The sequence below is a fragment of the Sceloporus undulatus genome, chromosome 3 (assembly GCF_019175285.1).
Source record: "Sceloporus undulatus isolate JIND9_A2432 ecotype Alabama chromosome 3, SceUnd_v1.1, whole genome shotgun sequence".
Classification (NCBI taxonomy): Eukaryota; Metazoa; Chordata; class Lepidosauria; order Squamata; family Phrynosomatidae; genus Sceloporus; species Sceloporus undulatus.
The window spans coordinates 135,248,245-135,266,395 of record NC_056524.1 but is presented as its reverse complement, the minus strand read 5'-3'; the positions used below and the strand labels follow the sequence as shown (position 1 = coordinate 135,266,395).

Below are 18,151 nucleotides of genomic sequence, written 5' to 3'. Positions count from 1 at the left end.
AGGAGGAGGACGGAAAGAGGAGAGGGACAAATGAAAAGAGCAAAGGGAGGCAGGGAGGAGAGAGTGCAGAGCGCCCTCAGTGACACAAAATGGGGGCCACTCTCAAGAAATCAAATCAGTAAAACCGCGCATGCGCACTACGCGCTCGGCGCCCAACTGGCGGCGGTAGCGAAAAAGGGAACGGCCGGAAGACTCTATGGTTTTGAGCGGAAGCGGAAAGGAGGGCGTTCCCTTGACTTCCGGTGTCGTGTTTTGGGCGAGTTGGCGGCCCAGGAGGAGGAGGAGGAGGTCTTCTCTCTTTGAGAGGCGCCATGGCCGACAGCGCAGCCTCGACCCTCGCCGAGTCAGGCTGGTAGGTATTGAATGAGGAGGAGGAGGTTCCTCTGGACCCGGCTTCCCTCCCTTCTGCCCTTTGGAGAGGTCTCTCTCTCTCTCTCTCTGTGGCTGCATCCACACTTGGCAGCTCTTAACTCTTTGGTCTTGGCTCAAAGGCCGCTGTGGAATTCTGGGAGTTGTAGTCCGTCGCAAGCATCTTCCCCTCACAGCAGGAGAAGAGGAGAGGGAGGCATAGCTCCGAAACTACTGCTGCTGCAGAAATAACTTTCTTTATCTATTAACAATGGTTTATGTTAACTTACTTAACCCTCCCTCCCTCCCTCCCTCCCTTAAAACCAGCAACAGAGGCCCCCAAAAGACACTGGTTTCAGGGCTGTGCAGAAGAGAGCATTTCAGCAGGCGTCGCAAACGGCCATTTATTTGGTATGCCGCCTTTCTCCCAGAAAGGACCCAAGGCGGCTCACAGATTAAAAACATTAATATATATACACACACACACAAACTCACACACATGTATATATGTTTTTAATCAGTGAGCTACCTTGGGTCTTTTCTGGAATATATATATATATATATATATACATATGTATATATACACACACATATTAATACATATATATATGCACACACACATTAGTGTGTGTATGTATATATATATGTGTGTATATATATATATATACACATACATACACATATATACATATATATGCACACATATATAAATATATATATACATATTAATATATAGATAGACATACACACATATACATATATATGGAAACACACACATATATATACACACACACACCCATACACACACACACACACACACACATATATATACACACACACCCATACACACACACACACACACACACACACATATATATATGCACACACACATACACACACAGTAATCTTTAAAACTGTTGGACTTCCCTCTTCTCCCCTGAGCATTACTAGAGAGAAGAGGAGCATGGGATCCAGACCACACTGTAGAAATAACAATCCAGTTTGAGACCGCTTTCACTGACCTGGGCTCAATGCTAGGGAATCCTGGGAACTGTAGGGTTTGTGAGACATCTAGCCCTTCTTTGACAGAGAGAGAGAGAGAGAGAGCTCTGGTGCCACAGTAAATTACAGCTCTCAGGGTCCCACAGCACTGAGGCTTGAGGGCAGTTAAAGCAGCCTCAAGATGGATTATGTCTGTTTGGGGCCTCTGTCACTAGTTTTAAAGGGGTGGGAGATAAGTTGTGCCATCCTTAGAAGCTCCTTATCTGTTCTTTAATCGGAACCCCATGTTTCTTAATGTTTTGGCTTGTTTTCCTAAAGTCGCCCCTGCATGATACTGTACTAGGAAATCTAAACAAAATGTTAAGAAACAGGGATAGCTGTGTTGGCCTTTCAACAAATACAAACCAAAATCCATCAGCGATACCTTTGTTGGCCAACCTAAATGCACAATATACTTGTTGCAAGCTGTCAAAGCTCCATGGGCTTCTTCATCATCTTGCCTGGAGTGGAGACATATTGGATTGCAAAAGAGGGGTCCCTGTTGAGATGCAAATAGACTTTAAATTTTCTGGACTTTGAAAACTTCCCTATTGACAGCATGACCAGAAGGATGAGGAGGAGCCTGCCTGAAAAATATATCCTCCCCAGCATACCATCTTCACCAAGGACTGAAGAAGAAGCCCATGGTGCTTTGAAAGTTTGCAGCAGATATATTGGGCATGTCGGTTGGCCAATAAAAGGTATCACTGATGGATTTTTGTTTGCATTTCCTAAAGTCAGTCAGTTCTCATGCTAAGACCTAGCCATATAAGACCTAGCATACCTCCAAAGTGACCTGAAGCAGCTTTATTTTGGCCTGTGTGTTCAGGCCCCAAGTCACAGAAGCTTTTGTTGGCATCCCTACTGCTGACACCCAAATAAAACAGCAGGTGTCATTCTCTATATAATTTTATATATTGTTATTGTTGTTATTATTCTTTGTATTCTGCTTTCCCACCAAAAATTGGGACACAAAGCGGCTTACAAATTAAAATAGTACAAAAATGCACATTAAAATAGCATTAAACTAGTACCACATTAAAACATCGCTCATTAAAAGAACAACATGCAATCAAGCGTTAAATACACTTAAAAGCAGTACATACCAAAACAGTTAAACAGTCAAACTTCAAAAACCAGTAGTGCTAAACCCCTCTGAACAAATCTTGCCAAGAAAACCCCATGATAACCCCATTGAAACCCCTTAAGATCACCACAAGTCAGAAATGGCTTCGAGGCACAACACCAAAGCAGCAGTGTACATGGCACTGCATTGACGGTCCAGTGGAAATAGAGAGGAATTTCACAGCCTTAAGGAATTTGCATTTTAGGTTTTGACAGCATGAGGCAAAAGTGGAGGGAGAGTCTTGAAAGGCTCTTGTTCAGATGAGGGCTTTGCTGTGGTGCTGTGTAGGGTCCAGAGTTTTTCATGATCCTTAGTAATTGTGAATTGCGCAAGGTTCTGGTTCGTGTTGCTGCCCTCTTTTCCATATGAATTTCACTTTATCCAGAGGCCATACAGTAAGCGTGTGAGATTTTGGAGGGAGGAAAAAAGTGGGAAGGGGAATTGCGCTGGAAATCTGGTCTCTGTGGTCTCTAGTACCTTATATAATGCTTCAGAGTGCTCAATTTTCCATACAGCATCTCAGTACTCTTTAAAGCTAGGCTGTTTGAGGGCATCTTTTCCAGGAGCTGTACAGCCAGTGGAGAAAAATGTCACAATCCAGTTGTTAGTCCTACTTGGATTAAACCCATTGAGTCATTGGTTCTTAGAAGAGTGTTTACAGTGTAAATTCCCATTGATTGAGTTGATCTACTCTAGGTAGGAGTAATTATTGAATTTAGGCCAGAGCTAGAGCAAGTAAAAATAAAAACCTCAAGATTTTTATTGCAAATATTATGGTTATACTACATGGTATTGACTTCATTTCATATTATATTGTAGCTTAATGTAGTGCTGGGTGGGTTTTTTTTTTTTTTGAACAGTCGTACTAGTCACAATTACAAAATAATCTCAGCACACTTCTTTTTTCTGTATTACCTTTTGCCTTTTTTGGCATTAGCATTTCCATGAATCATTTACTTAATTTTCTGGTGTTTCTTCCATCTTCCCTCCACACATTCTTGCTTTGCCAGCAGGAGCCCAGTCAACACTGTTGAAACACAGTTCTGTGCTGGAGGCCTCTATGATAGTGTCCTGCACCTTTGACACCTTAGAGAAATGCATGCAAGAAAGAAAGAAAGTGCTGCAGAGAAACACCAAGGAAGGATGGACAAGAGTTTTGAATAGCCTTCCTGTTTAAGACCCAAGGTTTCATGGTTGTAGGGAAGATTAGAAACATGTCCAGGTAAAGCAGTTGCAGCCACTTTCTTTCTGCAGTGATGTTGCTGCTGTGGCTTTGTGGTGGGGGCAGCAGAAGAAAATGGTGTGTGTGTGTGTGCTGTGAAGGCGTAATGTCAGGAGGGATTGTATGTGGCCCTTGAACTTTCTGCTACATGCCTGCTCTGCAGAAATTCCATATTGCAGAAACAGTTATTTCACCCCTATATTGTATATTTGACAGCTGAGGATGAAGAAGGGGGTGATTTATTTAAAGGTTCTTAAAGAATTTGTGATGTAATTTAATAATAATAATTTGTGTTATTTATATACCGCTATTCCAAAGATCATAGCGGTGAACAGCAAGTAAGCTAATTAGCAAGTAAGCTAATTTGCCCCCAACAGACTGGGTACTCGTTTTAGCTCCCTCCTCGGAAGGATGCAAGCCTGAGTCGAGCTTGGGCCCTTTTGCTGGTCTTGAACTCGCAACCTTGTGGTTTTGAGTGAATGGATGCAGTACAGGCATTTAACCACTGCGCCACTAGTCCCTCCCCCTTTAGAGCTCAGTTTCTTAACTGCTATACTAGCTCTCAGCTATGGATTTCTAGACCTAAAAGGCACATTCTGTTGTTCAAAGGCAGCACCTGTAGACAGCATTTTCGCCTGTTAGACCTCTTTTGAATCAGTTGTCTGGTTATTATTTGCATTGATGACCAGGAATTCCATGCAGATGAGTCCATAGGGTGAACTGGCTGGGGAGGGAGATCCAAATGCTCAGACTATCTTTTTCCAGCATGCTTACCTTCTACATTAATGGTACTGTATAAATGATATGATTCCTGCTGTGCTTACTGCTAACATGTTTTTAACTCACAGGAAGGGCCTCTCTTATGATTAAAAGAAGCCAAGTAAAGCATTTGGAGGTAGTAAAAAGACTACTGTACAGGTCAAAACTGATGAGAAAGCTAGTTGTCATTCAGAGGGAGATTTTGAGTGCCACTTCTGACTTAAATGTTCATAGAATCATAGAGTTGGAAGAGACCACAAGGGCCATCCAGTCCAACCCTCTGCCATGCAGGAAATCCAAATCAAAGCATCCCCGACAGATGGCCATCCAGCCTCTGCTTGAAGACCTCCAAGGAAGGAGACTCCACTACACTCCGGGGGAGTTTAGTGTCAAACAGCTCTTACTGTCAGGAAGTTCCTCCTAATGTTGAGGTGGAATCTCTTCCTGCAGTTTGCATCCATTGCTTTGGGTCCTAGTCTCTGGAGCAGCAGAAAACAAGCTTGCTCCTTCCTCAGTATGACATCCCTTCAAATATTTAAACAGGGCTATCATGTATTTGTATATTCAAGTTTCATACAACTGCTTACAAACTTAGTAAATGATTTATTAACTTTTACTATTTTGGGGAAGTTAAGCTCAGCCAGAAGGTTAGCTGGTTTGGCTAGTTTACAGTGGTTCTATACAAGGTTAGCTGTAAAATATTTAAAGTTTGATTGGTTCCAGGTAAACCTTAATTACTCTCCTCCCACCAGGAAATTAGACAAAAGGACTGTAGAGAAGAAATGAACGCTCATACCAGAGTGAGCAATTCAGCAGTTCATGATACTGTTTTGTACGCTTGTTATGACTAGAAACCATATTAATAAATAAAAAGTATCATGTTAGTTTCCAAGATCCATCAACTTCCAAGATCCTCAAACTGGAGAGAGATGTAAATGTTGTGACCATACAAATCTCCTGAACCTGCCGGATAGAAGTGCATTATTTCCAGAGAGGAAAGAACCCCTTTTGGGTGCCATTCTGAACTGGAGACAAGACCCCTCACTTGAGAATAATAACAGTAATATTAAAATGTATTTATATCCTGCCTCTCAGTGTAGCACAGCCATGTTACATGTCAAACATACAATCCCCAACCCCAATATCCCAATGTGTATCCCTGACCATTTTTGTTCACCATGATGAGAAAGATGATCTTATCCTAGACTATTGGTGAGTAGATTTGTTAAAGGCCTACCGTATTAATGTTACATGATGTCTTAGTAATGTATATACCCATGTATATGTAGTGAAATTTTAGTCAGAAAATTGACCCAAAATACCTAAGTAGACTTACCAATTTAAGTACTGTAATTTAATTGTTAAATTGAAAAAAGGAACCATCCCCTGGTGAAAGGGAAGAGTGTAAATCTGTCCTGGAAGCTCTGACCCCACTCTACTCTCATCCACCCCTACTTTAGGTGAGCACAAACAGTTATCCCTCTGGCATTGTTTTCCTTTGCTCCGTCCTTTACATCTTTTGTTGTGTGTACATTTTACCCTTGGGTCATATCAAAATCCATAATTTTGGCCCCAAAACCTGCCCTCAACTTATACCTGAGGTCAACTTATAATCAAGTAAATACATTATCCCAGATGTTTTTCAGGAACCAGAGTGTAATACAGCCAATATTGCACTTCTTTTCAAGTGCACGTGTCACTTTTTGCACTGCTTTGGGTTACTGTTCTCATAGTTCTGAAAATAATGAACTGACTTGGGCATACTATCCACCAAGTGAAGATAAGAGACTGTGCTACTAAATGTATGCTAGCAGCCTAGGACTACTGAAGGTCTTCTCTTTGACTGCAGAGACTAAGGACTTAAGTGGCAGCTGTTCTCTCCAGAAAGTTATCACAAAACATGCTTTTGGTTTGTCTTACCATTTTAACTAATTCATAGAGCTATTTCTTAGATAACACACTTTCTATAATTTAATGCATTTCTAATTCTTATTTATTTTGTTCAAAACCATAGGTCTTTTCATATATTTTAAATCTTTCCAATAATTGTAGGAAAACCACTGAAAACTATTCCTCTATTATTAAATGCTCTCTTGATTTAATTTTATAGTACCCTTGACAAATCTCCAAAAGTTTTTAGCCGTCTTTCTTTACCTATTGTTTTTCTGTAACTTTCTTGTGCTGAAACCCATAAAGACATTTTCAGGCACTGCTTGGATTTAATATCTATTCCAGAGGTTCTTAACTTTTTCTTTAGTAAGGATCTCCTTTAAATATCTTGTGTTGCCACAAACCCCAAAGACTTAACTCAAGATCTAAAACCCAAGTAAAAAAAATAATACCTGACTGCTGAACCTTTAACAATTACTGTTAAACCTCCGCTATGTTCAATGGGGGCACACCCCATTCAAGTCTATGGGGCTTGAATATGTGTGAGCCTCCATTTTCATGGAGGTTGGGTCAGTAATGGATCCCCTGTGAAAACGGAGGGCCAACTGTATGTTGTGATTTAGGGAAGAGAGATGTGAACAATCATATGTCCATGTAATTACTAAAAGGAAGATCAGAACTCAAGTTTTTCCTTCTTTTTCTTTCTCTTTTTTCTCTTTGTCTTTCCCCCCATTCCTCCCCCTTTAATTTTGATATTTACAATTCTTATTGTATTTCAAAATTGTTAATAAAAATTATTAAAAAACCAAGAACAAGTTCTTTTCCTTGTAGATGTCAAATAATTAATATGTAAGAAAGGCAGACAAGGTAGCAAAAACATCTGTTTGCTAGTAATTATTGTCGACTTACTTGCAACATTGCAATGTTTTTATCAGCAGTAAGCTAATGATTAATAAAAGTCTGAATTAGTGCAATAGCAGTTGCTACTCAAAATGTTCTAATTAAGCTAGATATTGTCCACATTTCAGTATAATTGAAAATATATTTGATTCAAGAATAGTAGCAAGCATATCTCTTAAAGGTACTGATGCCACACCCATCCTTCATAATTCTGTCCTCCATCCATTATTTGCAACTTATTAATCGTTGCTGATTTGTCGATTCCACCGTTATTTTTTTAAAAAAGGAAACATTGGTCAAAATGTAGCTTCAGTCTCATAATGATTTTTAAACATCCTTTTTATATAAAATAGGTACTTTCTAGTTAAATATGTAAATGTCATTTAGAAATAGCATGATAACCAACAACAGCAACATACCCACCAATGTTGTAAAAATTATTAGTCTGGGTTAGTACACAGAGTCTTTTGTCAATGGAATTCAGAAATGAGACTCAAGGCAATTTTATATGTTGTCCATAGAAAGTGGAGCCCATTTCAGTCTTAACAGCTATTATTGCAAGGGTGATTATGCATCCTCTTCCTTGATTATCTGAGATCTCTCCCACCTTTTCATTTATCCTCTGAGCACTACAGTTGTTATGGCTTCCTTTGTGTCCTTTGAACTTAAATCTAGAAGACAAGAGCAACCCCTCCAGTATGGTTACATTCATGTTCTGTGTCAGTACAGTAGGATGAGGAATGAAAGCCTGAGGCGCGTTACCCTAGTATGGACTGAGTCCGTACAAAATGGTGGTGCCCATCCACACGGGGGCTGCCATCTTGATGTAGCGGGCGCATTGCATCCGCACATCACGCGACACAAATGACGCCGTGAGTGTGCCATTGGCGCCTCGCGGCATCATAACCGCAGCGCAAAGAGAAGTGCCATTTTGGGGCTTTTTGTAGCGCGGAGGAGCCGTGCGGTTTGAACGCTGCGGCGCCTCCGCGCTGCAAATTACGGCGGTGGCAGACCGCCCGTTTTGGGCGGTCTGTAACGTGCCAAAGATACCTTTATGGCTAGCTCTTGATGTTCTGTCAGAATAGTGAAGTAATGCAAGAGTGTTAGACTGCCTGAGCAGTCTAAATGATTTGTAATTCCCAAACGCATTTGCATAGTTCATAAATTCAGTAGATGAGCTATGGGATTTTTTTGCTTTTTAGTACCACAAATATTACCCTGAGTGTTTAATGCGTAGGTATACCATATATACCCGACTATACGTCAACCTCTTGTATAAGTTGAGGGCAAGTTTTGGTCACAAAATTATGGATTTTGCTATGACCTGTGGGTAAGTCGAGGATAAAATTTAGGGGCATATAACAAAAGATCTAAAGGATGAAGCAAAACACAACAGTGTCAAAGAACTTACAAAATTCCAGCAAACATAACTCTCTGTGCTTACTCTTAAGGCTCGATGGATTAGAGAGTAGAGGGGGGTCAGTGCTTCCAGGACAGATTATGCTCTTTCCTTTCACCAGGGGATGGCTCCTTTTTTAAAATAAGAGTTAAGATACAGTACTGTACTTACATTGACCCGTGGGTAAGTCTACTCAGGTTTTTTGTGACAATTTCTTGACCTAAATTTCTAGACTTATACATACGTATATACAGTAATACTTGCAGCCTTACAGCTAGATTCAGGAAACAAGTCTATATTACAATTATTCAAGTGTGTATAGGTTTTTCAACCGCAGTGCTTGACATTCCAAACTGATAAACAGAATGGAGAGGATGTGAAGAATCCAAGTTAGGTGCTCTAGAATTACATCATACATTAAAACATAATGTATCAAACCTCAACATTTTTTAAATGTTGAAACTTCAATAAATATTATTTTTAAAAAAACCTCAGCGTTGTGCTATTAAAATGCCCTATATATTGTTTGGGAAGTTGATGTTGGGCTTCATAGGAGGAACAAGTGCATAGTTGATTATACTTGACCCTCCACATTTGTGGCTTTAGCTTTTTGTGGCTTTGATTATACACATGTTATTACTGTGTTCTCTCTAGGAATATCTTGTTCCTCCAGTTCAACTTTATGCTGAACTTTAACCAAAAGTTGCACTGAAGGACCTAGAGAGAACACTCTACTATGCATGTGTAGCTCCTCCAGCGTAATTCTGTGGTCAGTGTCCAGCAAATGTTGATCACAGAGTTGCAGTGAAGGACCTAGAGATTCCTACAGTGGTGTTCTCTCAAGTAAAAGCAGTGCGTGTGTGTGTGTTAGTTGTGGTTTTTTTCACATTCATGGGGGTCCTATGTGCCTAAGCCCAGTGAATGTGGAGAGACAGGTGTACAGTCCTTCTTGTGACACTGTTGACATTTTATAGTGGAGTCAGATTTGAGCCATCTGAAATTTATTCTCTCTCTCTCTGATTTACTTGCAGTATTTTTGAGAGGTTTTTTTTATGTGTAGATCTACTTAAGCTCATGTTTATGAGTTCATAGTTGTAAACTAATTTTTGGAGTACAATTTCATATTTATTCCGATTAAAAATTTAATTAGTAACAAATGCCTTAAGCATTGTTTGGGGCACTGGTTCTTTTTTTGATATAACACATTCAAATGGGCACAGATACAAATGCATAACTGGCACAGCATTGGTAATATTTCCTTGTTGAAAATTATTTTAAAAAGTCCTCTTTTGATCTTGATGTAATTTCTCTGATAATCTCTGCTTCTTCTTCACACTCTGGTTTTTTTTTTTTGCCAAAAATTGGGACTCAAAGCGGTTTAGATGAACATTATTGGGAGTAATGGTCAAACACATTGTGATAATTTAATTCCATATTGTTCCAGTTTATGATTATTACCTCAGTATATGACTGGTACTGAAATGGACTTGTTTTGTTGGACAATGTAGATTAGGAAGAGCTTCCTTCAGTTCCACAGTGGCTTTCCATATTTATAATTTATTTATTTTATTTTATTATATCCTATCTTTCTCCCATCATAGGAACTCAAAGCGGCCATATCATTAACCATTGAATTGTTCTGATTTTGGAGCCTATGGGGAAGTACACACGGGTTGCGAAACGCCGTCCCTCTTTGCTGTGCCACATTGCCACAGCAACCAAACATGGCGGCAACGCTGTGCAGGAAAAAAAGGAGCCGCCTAGAGCGGTTCCTTTTTGCAGCGTTATGATGCCGCTTCCGCCCGGAGGCATGTGGATGTTCCGGCACCCTTACGTCATGAGGCTGTGCCCCGTGTGGATGGGGCCGCAGCCTTGTGACCTAATGGCGCCGATATTAGGGCTTGACACTTATAGATGCTGCACTGTAGTTAGGCCTAATTTTGGTGTCAAACCATCACAAAGTGCCCCTGTGTACTGCCCCTATGATAGATCTTTGGAACCCCATTTTGCAGTAGTTCCACTAGAACAAAGGTTTTAAAAGTGGTGTGGAGGGGATGTGTGATAAATAAATTGAGCCTTGATGTAAAATGTCCTGCAGTTTTCTGTTTTGTTCTATATATTGTTCAGCATCCCCACTAGATGATTTCTCAAGGTTTCATGTGTGACACCATCAATATGCAGATAATATTCTCCCTACTTTTTCAGCATGTTCTAGCTAAGCTTTAAAGGAGGCTGGGCAACACACAACTTGTGTGCTGCATACAGCACTCCAGAAAGGATACTAGGGGGCGAACAGTATTTAAAAATAGTTAAACGAGAGTTAAACAGGAAATGTCATGTGATAAACATCAGGTACACCTGGTTCACCAGTAGATTTTTGCAACTGGAGGCATGAATCTGCTTGTAAACAAGACATGTAGGGGCTTGTTTAATGGGAAATAGTGTTTTTAAAATGCAGGTGCTCCTTTTTTCATTGTCATTGGCAAAATCAGCAGTAGCACCACAGTCTCATCCTTCCCTTTCAGTGCACATGGGTTCCTAGATGTGGAAATGGTCCCCAGATTGAGGAAAGTTACCTCGACCTGCTGTAGAGAGGTTCCTAATTGTGTGAAATCAATTGTTGATTAGAAATGAGCTAATAAATTTAAATTTAATGTAGACAAGTCTGGATAGAATTCAGGATTCGGTTGAAGTTATTTGGGGTGGAATTGCATTTTTTGGGATAATTAATTCTGTACTTAAGTAGAATCTTTGATAATCTGCACGAAAAAGAATCTAAAAATATAAAAATTGTAAAACTGCAAAGCAAACTAACTAGGATAATACATCAAAATGAGAAAACAATATGCCCTGTCATTGTGATGATGACAGGTTGAGCTGATTTGACACCAGTCAGATTTCAATGTGGTGCGTGTTTTAGAGATTGAGCACCACCACAAAGAAGAGGCTCAGCCTAAATTCTACACAGTGGACTTTCTCTGGTGGGGAAGATTGAAGATGAGCTTTCTCTGAAGATTTTAATGCTTGGGCTGGAAAGGAAGAGAGACTCCTTGAGGTATTTAGATCCTGAGCTAGCACCAGTGTCCTAATTTGGGCTTGGAAGCAAGTAGCCAACGTAACTCTTTAAACATTGGTGCTAATATGCTTTTGCATGGCTGCACCAATTAACTTTAGTAACCTGCAATATTTGAAGATGTTAAATTTTAAAAAGCAGCTCTATGTAATCTGGATTTAGTAATTCAGTTCTGTAGTTTCCAGTGCATTGGTTGCAGAAGTAGATTTTCCATGCTGATGAGTATTTTAATAGATTTAGAGCCCATTGAGCCACAAGTGTTGATGCTGGTTCCAGGAGTGCTTCCAAGCTGTGTACTTGTTCGTTTAACATGAATGGATCTCCATGTAGATCAGGATATGCATCTTATTCCTGGATGAAAAGCATCTACTCACAAGTTTCTACACAGTGTGGAACTGGCCATAGTTAGTGATGAACTAGTAATATCTAGATTGCTTTACTATAGTACACTTTACTTATAAAAGTGTTTAGACTTTCAGGTTGTGTAAGATGTAGAAGCCAGTTTTGAGTAGATGCAATTGTGTTGGAGCATGTTGTTATAATTATACCAAATACATCACATCTGTTTTGATTTGTTTCTGGTTCCAGTTCATAGTGTTGCTTCTTTAGTTTAAAGCCCTGTTATGAAAGTTCTGGATATTTAAAAGCATCATCTTCTTTTTAATGAGGCATCTATCATTAGAAAAGGCCCTTCTCTGGATTTTGCTATGTCAGAGGCATAGCTGATGATGTGTGAGAGAGCCTTATTTATATTAGTGGGCTAGGTCTTAGATCTTGCAACTCTGGCAATTGATTTGACTTTTACCCTTGCAAGATGTTATTGTTGTTGTTTTGAGTATAATCAGGAAATACGTTTTTCTAGCAGGGTCTGTTTGTTGTTTGAGCTATTTTGGTCTTTGAGCCCTACACCTCTTCCCTCATCAGCTTTGTTGCTTACTTTGTAAATTCTCGTATTTTTATCCTTTTTAAATACTTTAACTTAGCGGCTGCTTTTAGCAACTCGCAGAAACTGGGAAGGTAAAGTATAGAACATCAGTAATACCAAAACCAAGGTTAGGTAATGGGATTACTGGAACACTGAAACATAATTTCAAAGGTGAATGTTTAGGGCCCCCAGGACTCTTCATCAAGCTGGGTAGTGGCCAGAGATGGAAGAGAAGAATGGGAAAAATCATCCTGGTTAAATGCGGAAATCACGAGATCTGTAGCGGGGCTAACCTGGAATGCCCACTTTCTTAATGGTATTTTATTGGTGCAGTAAAGATGTAGAGCCAGTGTGATGTAGTGGTTTGAGTGACACTGGAGGCTAGAATTTGAATTTCCCCTTGGTCATGGAAACCCACTTGGTGATATTGGGCAAGTCACACTCTCTCAGTCTGACAGAATGGCAAAGACCCTCTGAACAAATCTTACCAAGAACACCCTGAGATTGGTTTGCCTTAGGGTTGTCACAAGTCAGAAATGACTATGACAACGAAAGGTATTATCCAACCTTTACTTTTGTTGTTGTTGCTATTTTTTTGCTTAATCCCATTCCCCCCCCCCCCCAATCTGGGCATTATTTTAATAACATATTTGGCTTGAGGAAAGACTTTTTCTCCGTCACTGTGACTCATTTCTGTAGGTGCTTTATGTAGTGTGTGGCCTACCTCATTAGCTTAAATAATTTAGAAGATGTTTCTTTCTGAGCATCTTAGTGTGACATGCCGTTTTAACTTTATCATTCTCTTTTGTAGAGTTATGAATTTATTGAGACAGGTTTGGTGATAAGATGGAGTGTGCTATGCTTGCCATTCTATCTTGATACAAGGAACTGAGTTTGATATCTTTCGTTGCCTTTGATAATTATTTCTCTGATGTGCAGTACTGATTTTTTTCCTGCTTACTCTTTACATTGTGTTAAAGTATTTGCTTAGCTTTTAAAAATTTAAATAGACATTTTGACACTACTGCTGAATGCTGTAGTAAATAAATCTGAAAGGGTGGATGTCTTCTAAATCTCTCAAGCCATCTTCCACTAATTTCAGTTATCAGCTACTTATACATTTAATTTGTAACCATTGCTGTTGTTTACTCTTACTATTGTTCCCTTGCATACATTTAATTTCCTTCACAATGTTTTGTAAATAAGTCTCATTTCGTTGTATCAAAACGTATTTTTTATTAATTCTACCTAGTATTAAAATGCGTTTGTTGCCGAAACTGGAACAGGGCTATATCCACACTACAGAAATAATGCAGTTCGACATCACCTTCACTGCCACGGCTGAATGCTATGGAATCCTGGGATTTGTAGGTAGTTGTGGCACCAGAGCTCTCTTACAAAGAAGGCTAAATATCTCACAAAACAACAAATCCCAGAACTCCATAGCATTGACCCATACCAGTTAAAGTGATTGCAAACTGCATTATTTCTGTAGTGTGAATGCAGCCTAAGTAGTCCCCCCCCCTTTTTATTTTTACTGCAGTTTCTTACAGTGACTGAGCTTGTAAGATAGGTTTGGATATTCTCAAACATTTCAGTGTCTTAGGAACCAGTGGTCAGTTAGGAAAGCAGCAACAGAAGCATGTGTGGAGTAATTGAGTCTAGATGTTACCAAAGCATTGGTTATAACTGCATCAAGGTAGCATATTTTTAAAGAAGGGACCATAGTTGGAATATCAACTCAAATGGTGTAAAATAGCAATCAAATATTTGTGATGGGGGGAAAACCCTTCTCCATTTGCTCAGGAGTAATCTTAGCAGTTCTTACTATTGGTAAGGGGTGTGCTGAAAAGAGAAGCCATTCATGAAAACAGGGAAACTCGGGGATGGGCAGTGTTGCCGAGAAGCCTCGAAGATAATTCCCCAAACGTTTGGCCAAAACTCACCAAATACTTATTTCAACTCTCAAAATTACCATTAAAACCAATCACCAAAATCACACCAAAGGCTCTGAAAAGTACCCATTTTGGTGTGAAAGCCACCAGATTGGCAACACTGGCATGGGGAGCCCAGAGTTCAGCTGGCCAGGAGAAGAGTGCAACATTGGTAATACAGTACATTGAAGGAGAGGAGCTTGCAAAATGAATAAGTAGTGGGAAAGTGTTGGGCACCTCAAAATCTGACAACACCTAAGGTAGGAGTAGGGAACGAATAAAGGATGTTAAGCATTGGAATCCAAGAATCTTAAAGAATCAGGCTAGTAGCTTGATGAGAGGAAGTAAAATATAATAAGCACTATAATAGCAAATAGGTTCCTTTCAGAAATATATTGGAGGAGGTGGATTGGGCCTAAATCCAGTTGTTGCTCCCAAATAGAATAGAAGCATTGAATCAATGGAACATAGATACAGTAAGTGTTGTTTATGTTTCTGTTATTCGGTATGACTAGAAGTTGGTTTTAAGTCTTGGAGAACAAAAGTAGAGCAAAAGCTTAAAAAACCTATTTTAAATAATTTGTTTCTGCCATATTGATTATTGGTGAATTTAGCAACTTAATTAAAAGTGATTCATAATACTAGGACAATGCAACCAATGAATATAATTTAAAAAATGCAGCAATAAGCAGCAGTGATCATTGATAAAACAAATGTAATTTACCGATAAAATCAAGGTTACAAAAAAAAAAGTTTAAAAAGAAAAAAACCCTGGCTTTTTTGTTTAAACTTTTTTTGGTTAAACCCATTTTTTATTGCATTGATGTTTTAATGAAAAAGCTTAGACCCTATTTATATTAATACTGTGAAATATTATTTTATGTATTTCAAAGCTTGATCAACTATGTTTTAATGCTGTCTAACATTAACAATCCAAAGTTGTTAGGCTTTGATATGATTTAGAACCATCTTTCAATAAAATACATTTTTATACTGCTGATTCCTATGAAATCCGAATACATGTAGACTATACACAATAAAACATAAAAAAAATTCTCAGATTTGTTTTAGTTGAGCATATGTTAATTGAAGGATTTGTTTCTGAATGGCATTTCTTGCAGTATAAAATAAAGTGATTAGAAAGAAACAAGTGATACTGGATACTGGTATAACAATGAACAATTGCCAATAAACTGTTCAAGTTAAAATGTTAAGGTTCAAATAGTCATTGTTGTTCTAGTGAAAGGGATGGAAAAAATAGAGTGTAAAACAGTAGCAATAATTGTCATACCTCTCTCTGTATATATATATGTGTGTGTGTGTATATATATATATATCTGTGTGTATACACACACACACACACACACACATATATATGTGAATAATCAATGTTAAAATGGCAGTTTTTTTAAAGTCATTTGGTTAAAACCAGGCAACTCTGCATAAAAAGCACAAAGGAATGGGAAAATCCCCATCTTCGACTGAAGAATGACAGTGTTGGTAGAAGCATATACCAGCAGCAGGAGTAAGTGTGAAAAATTGAGTCTAGATGTTATTAGAGCATTGGTAATAATTAGAGGAAGGTAGCATCTTTCTCAGAAATTCTCAGCTGATATATCAACTGAAAATAGGTGAAAATAATTCAGTAACAGTGATACCACTTGCATATCCATAAGCAAAATCAGATCTAAGGTTTCAGGCAGAATACAAATTACCTGTCCGTGAAGAGTTATGTATCACATCAATGATGAACATCTGTCAGCAAAGTGACCAAAACTCCAAAAAGTGGGACAGCTTTAATAGATTTATTAATCTAGGAGTTTTCAGGGTCCCCAGGAGCCCTAAGATTCTGCAAGACGTCACTAGGCTTCCTTGAGAGATTGTGATGGGAAGAGGAAGCACACTTGTTTTTATTCTGTAGATAGAATTATTTTTATGCAGGCTTCCCTGAGACCTGAAAACGATTTCAAGGGCTCTTCCAGGGTAAAAAGGGTGGGCTGATTAACCCTACCAGCGAAAACCTTGGCTACAGACTTCTAGTCTTAAGTGAACAATTGATAAAACCCTTCACAGTGTGTCGGTTTTTACATTTCTAGTATTTCTGTTTTACACCCCATTCCTTCAGGAGCTTTCACATTAACATGAATAGATGGTAATCCTTGCTTGTTATTAGCAGAAGTACACAAGTCTAGGTCAGAAATTGCTCTTCTTTTCATATTCAGTGCCTTGATTAACACTAGATTTAATTTTCTAGTTCAGTAATTGACATGGTTCTGAATCTGTGTAATCCTTTGTCTGATAATCCTCTCTGCTAGTAACACCTAATGGAAATCTTTCATTTTTAATGCTATCTTTAGTACAAACTGTGATCAGTTTGCAACCTTATTGGGATTTACTATCCTTCAAGCATTATGGATATGTAGTTAATATTTTGTTTTCTAAATCTTAAGATAGCTTTGCAGTAAGCATATTAGAAATGTATTAAATACATTAGAAACTTTGACAGGTAGCTGCAAAACAAGCATTGTAACTTTCTTAGGGCATTTAATATTGAGCTAATAGGATATTGTTTTCAGACAGAATTTATTTCTTACACTGGGATTAATATTGATCAAGCAAATGGTACATTTCATGAATTGTAAATTATGACAAAGTATATTGAAAAACTATAACAATGTGAAAACTGAATGAAGAATCAATGAATAGATTTCAAGTTCAGTCCTTCCTGAGGTGGCTGTTTGACTTGGTTTGTTGGCAACCATTTGCTTTTGATCACCTGCCATGTTTCTGAAATGAAGCTATGGACACTATCAAGATTTTTATTCATTTAATAGGTCCCTCTCTCTTAAAACACATATCTTTACTAGATATGATGAAGTGGTATGATACTGAGGGAATTTTGGTCTTGCTGCCTTTAACACAACCTTATAAGTCCACAAAAGTAATTCATTTAAAAACAAAACCATCCTACCTATTTGCCAGTGCATAGCTTAGCCAAATCATGATTCTTTTCACAGTAATGTCTGGAAGGAAAAGAATCAGCTCAGTTCTCAAGTCACAAAACCTACTCTGTTTTCAAAAAGTTTTGTCTTACTCTCCCCAGTCTGGTAAGCCTTCTCCAAGATAAAATTTGGCATTCAGTTGTCAAATTTGAAATTACTACAGATTTAAGCCTACGGTACATCTTTTAGTGGGCTTACTTTATGTAGAAATTCTAGTAAAGTACATTCAAACTAGCTCATAGTACTCCTCTTGGATAGAATTCAAATTTATTTATTTATTTGCCTTGTTGCATTTTGCATTTACATAAATTAATGCAGTGTTTTGTTATTTTCTATGTGATGTTAAGGGCCACAGAAATCATATGATAAACATCCCTTTAGTGTCTGTTGCCAAGATTACAACGACAGCTAAAACATCAGTGTCATAACAGTGAATGAGACAGGTGAAAGCAAGGTTTGAAACTGAAGCTGCATTAACGTCTTGGAGTAATCTTCTGAAGTACGAGGAAAGAAGTATTGATTAGCGCTTAAA

General features: G+C 38.5%; 1 protein-coding gene across 1 annotated transcript in view; it reads left to right on the top strand.

Moving 5' to 3' along the window:
- Positions 1–225: 225 nt before the first annotated feature.
- Positions 226–18,151, top strand: part of TDRD3 (tudor domain containing 3) — a 97,789-nt gene continuing 79,863 nt past the window's right edge. The window contains exon 1 of the mRNA XM_042458429.1: positions 226–352. Coding sequence (XP_042314363.1) covers positions 312–352 — 41 coding nt within the window. The 5' untranslated portion in view covers positions 226–311. The remainder of the gene's footprint in view (positions 353–18,151) is intronic.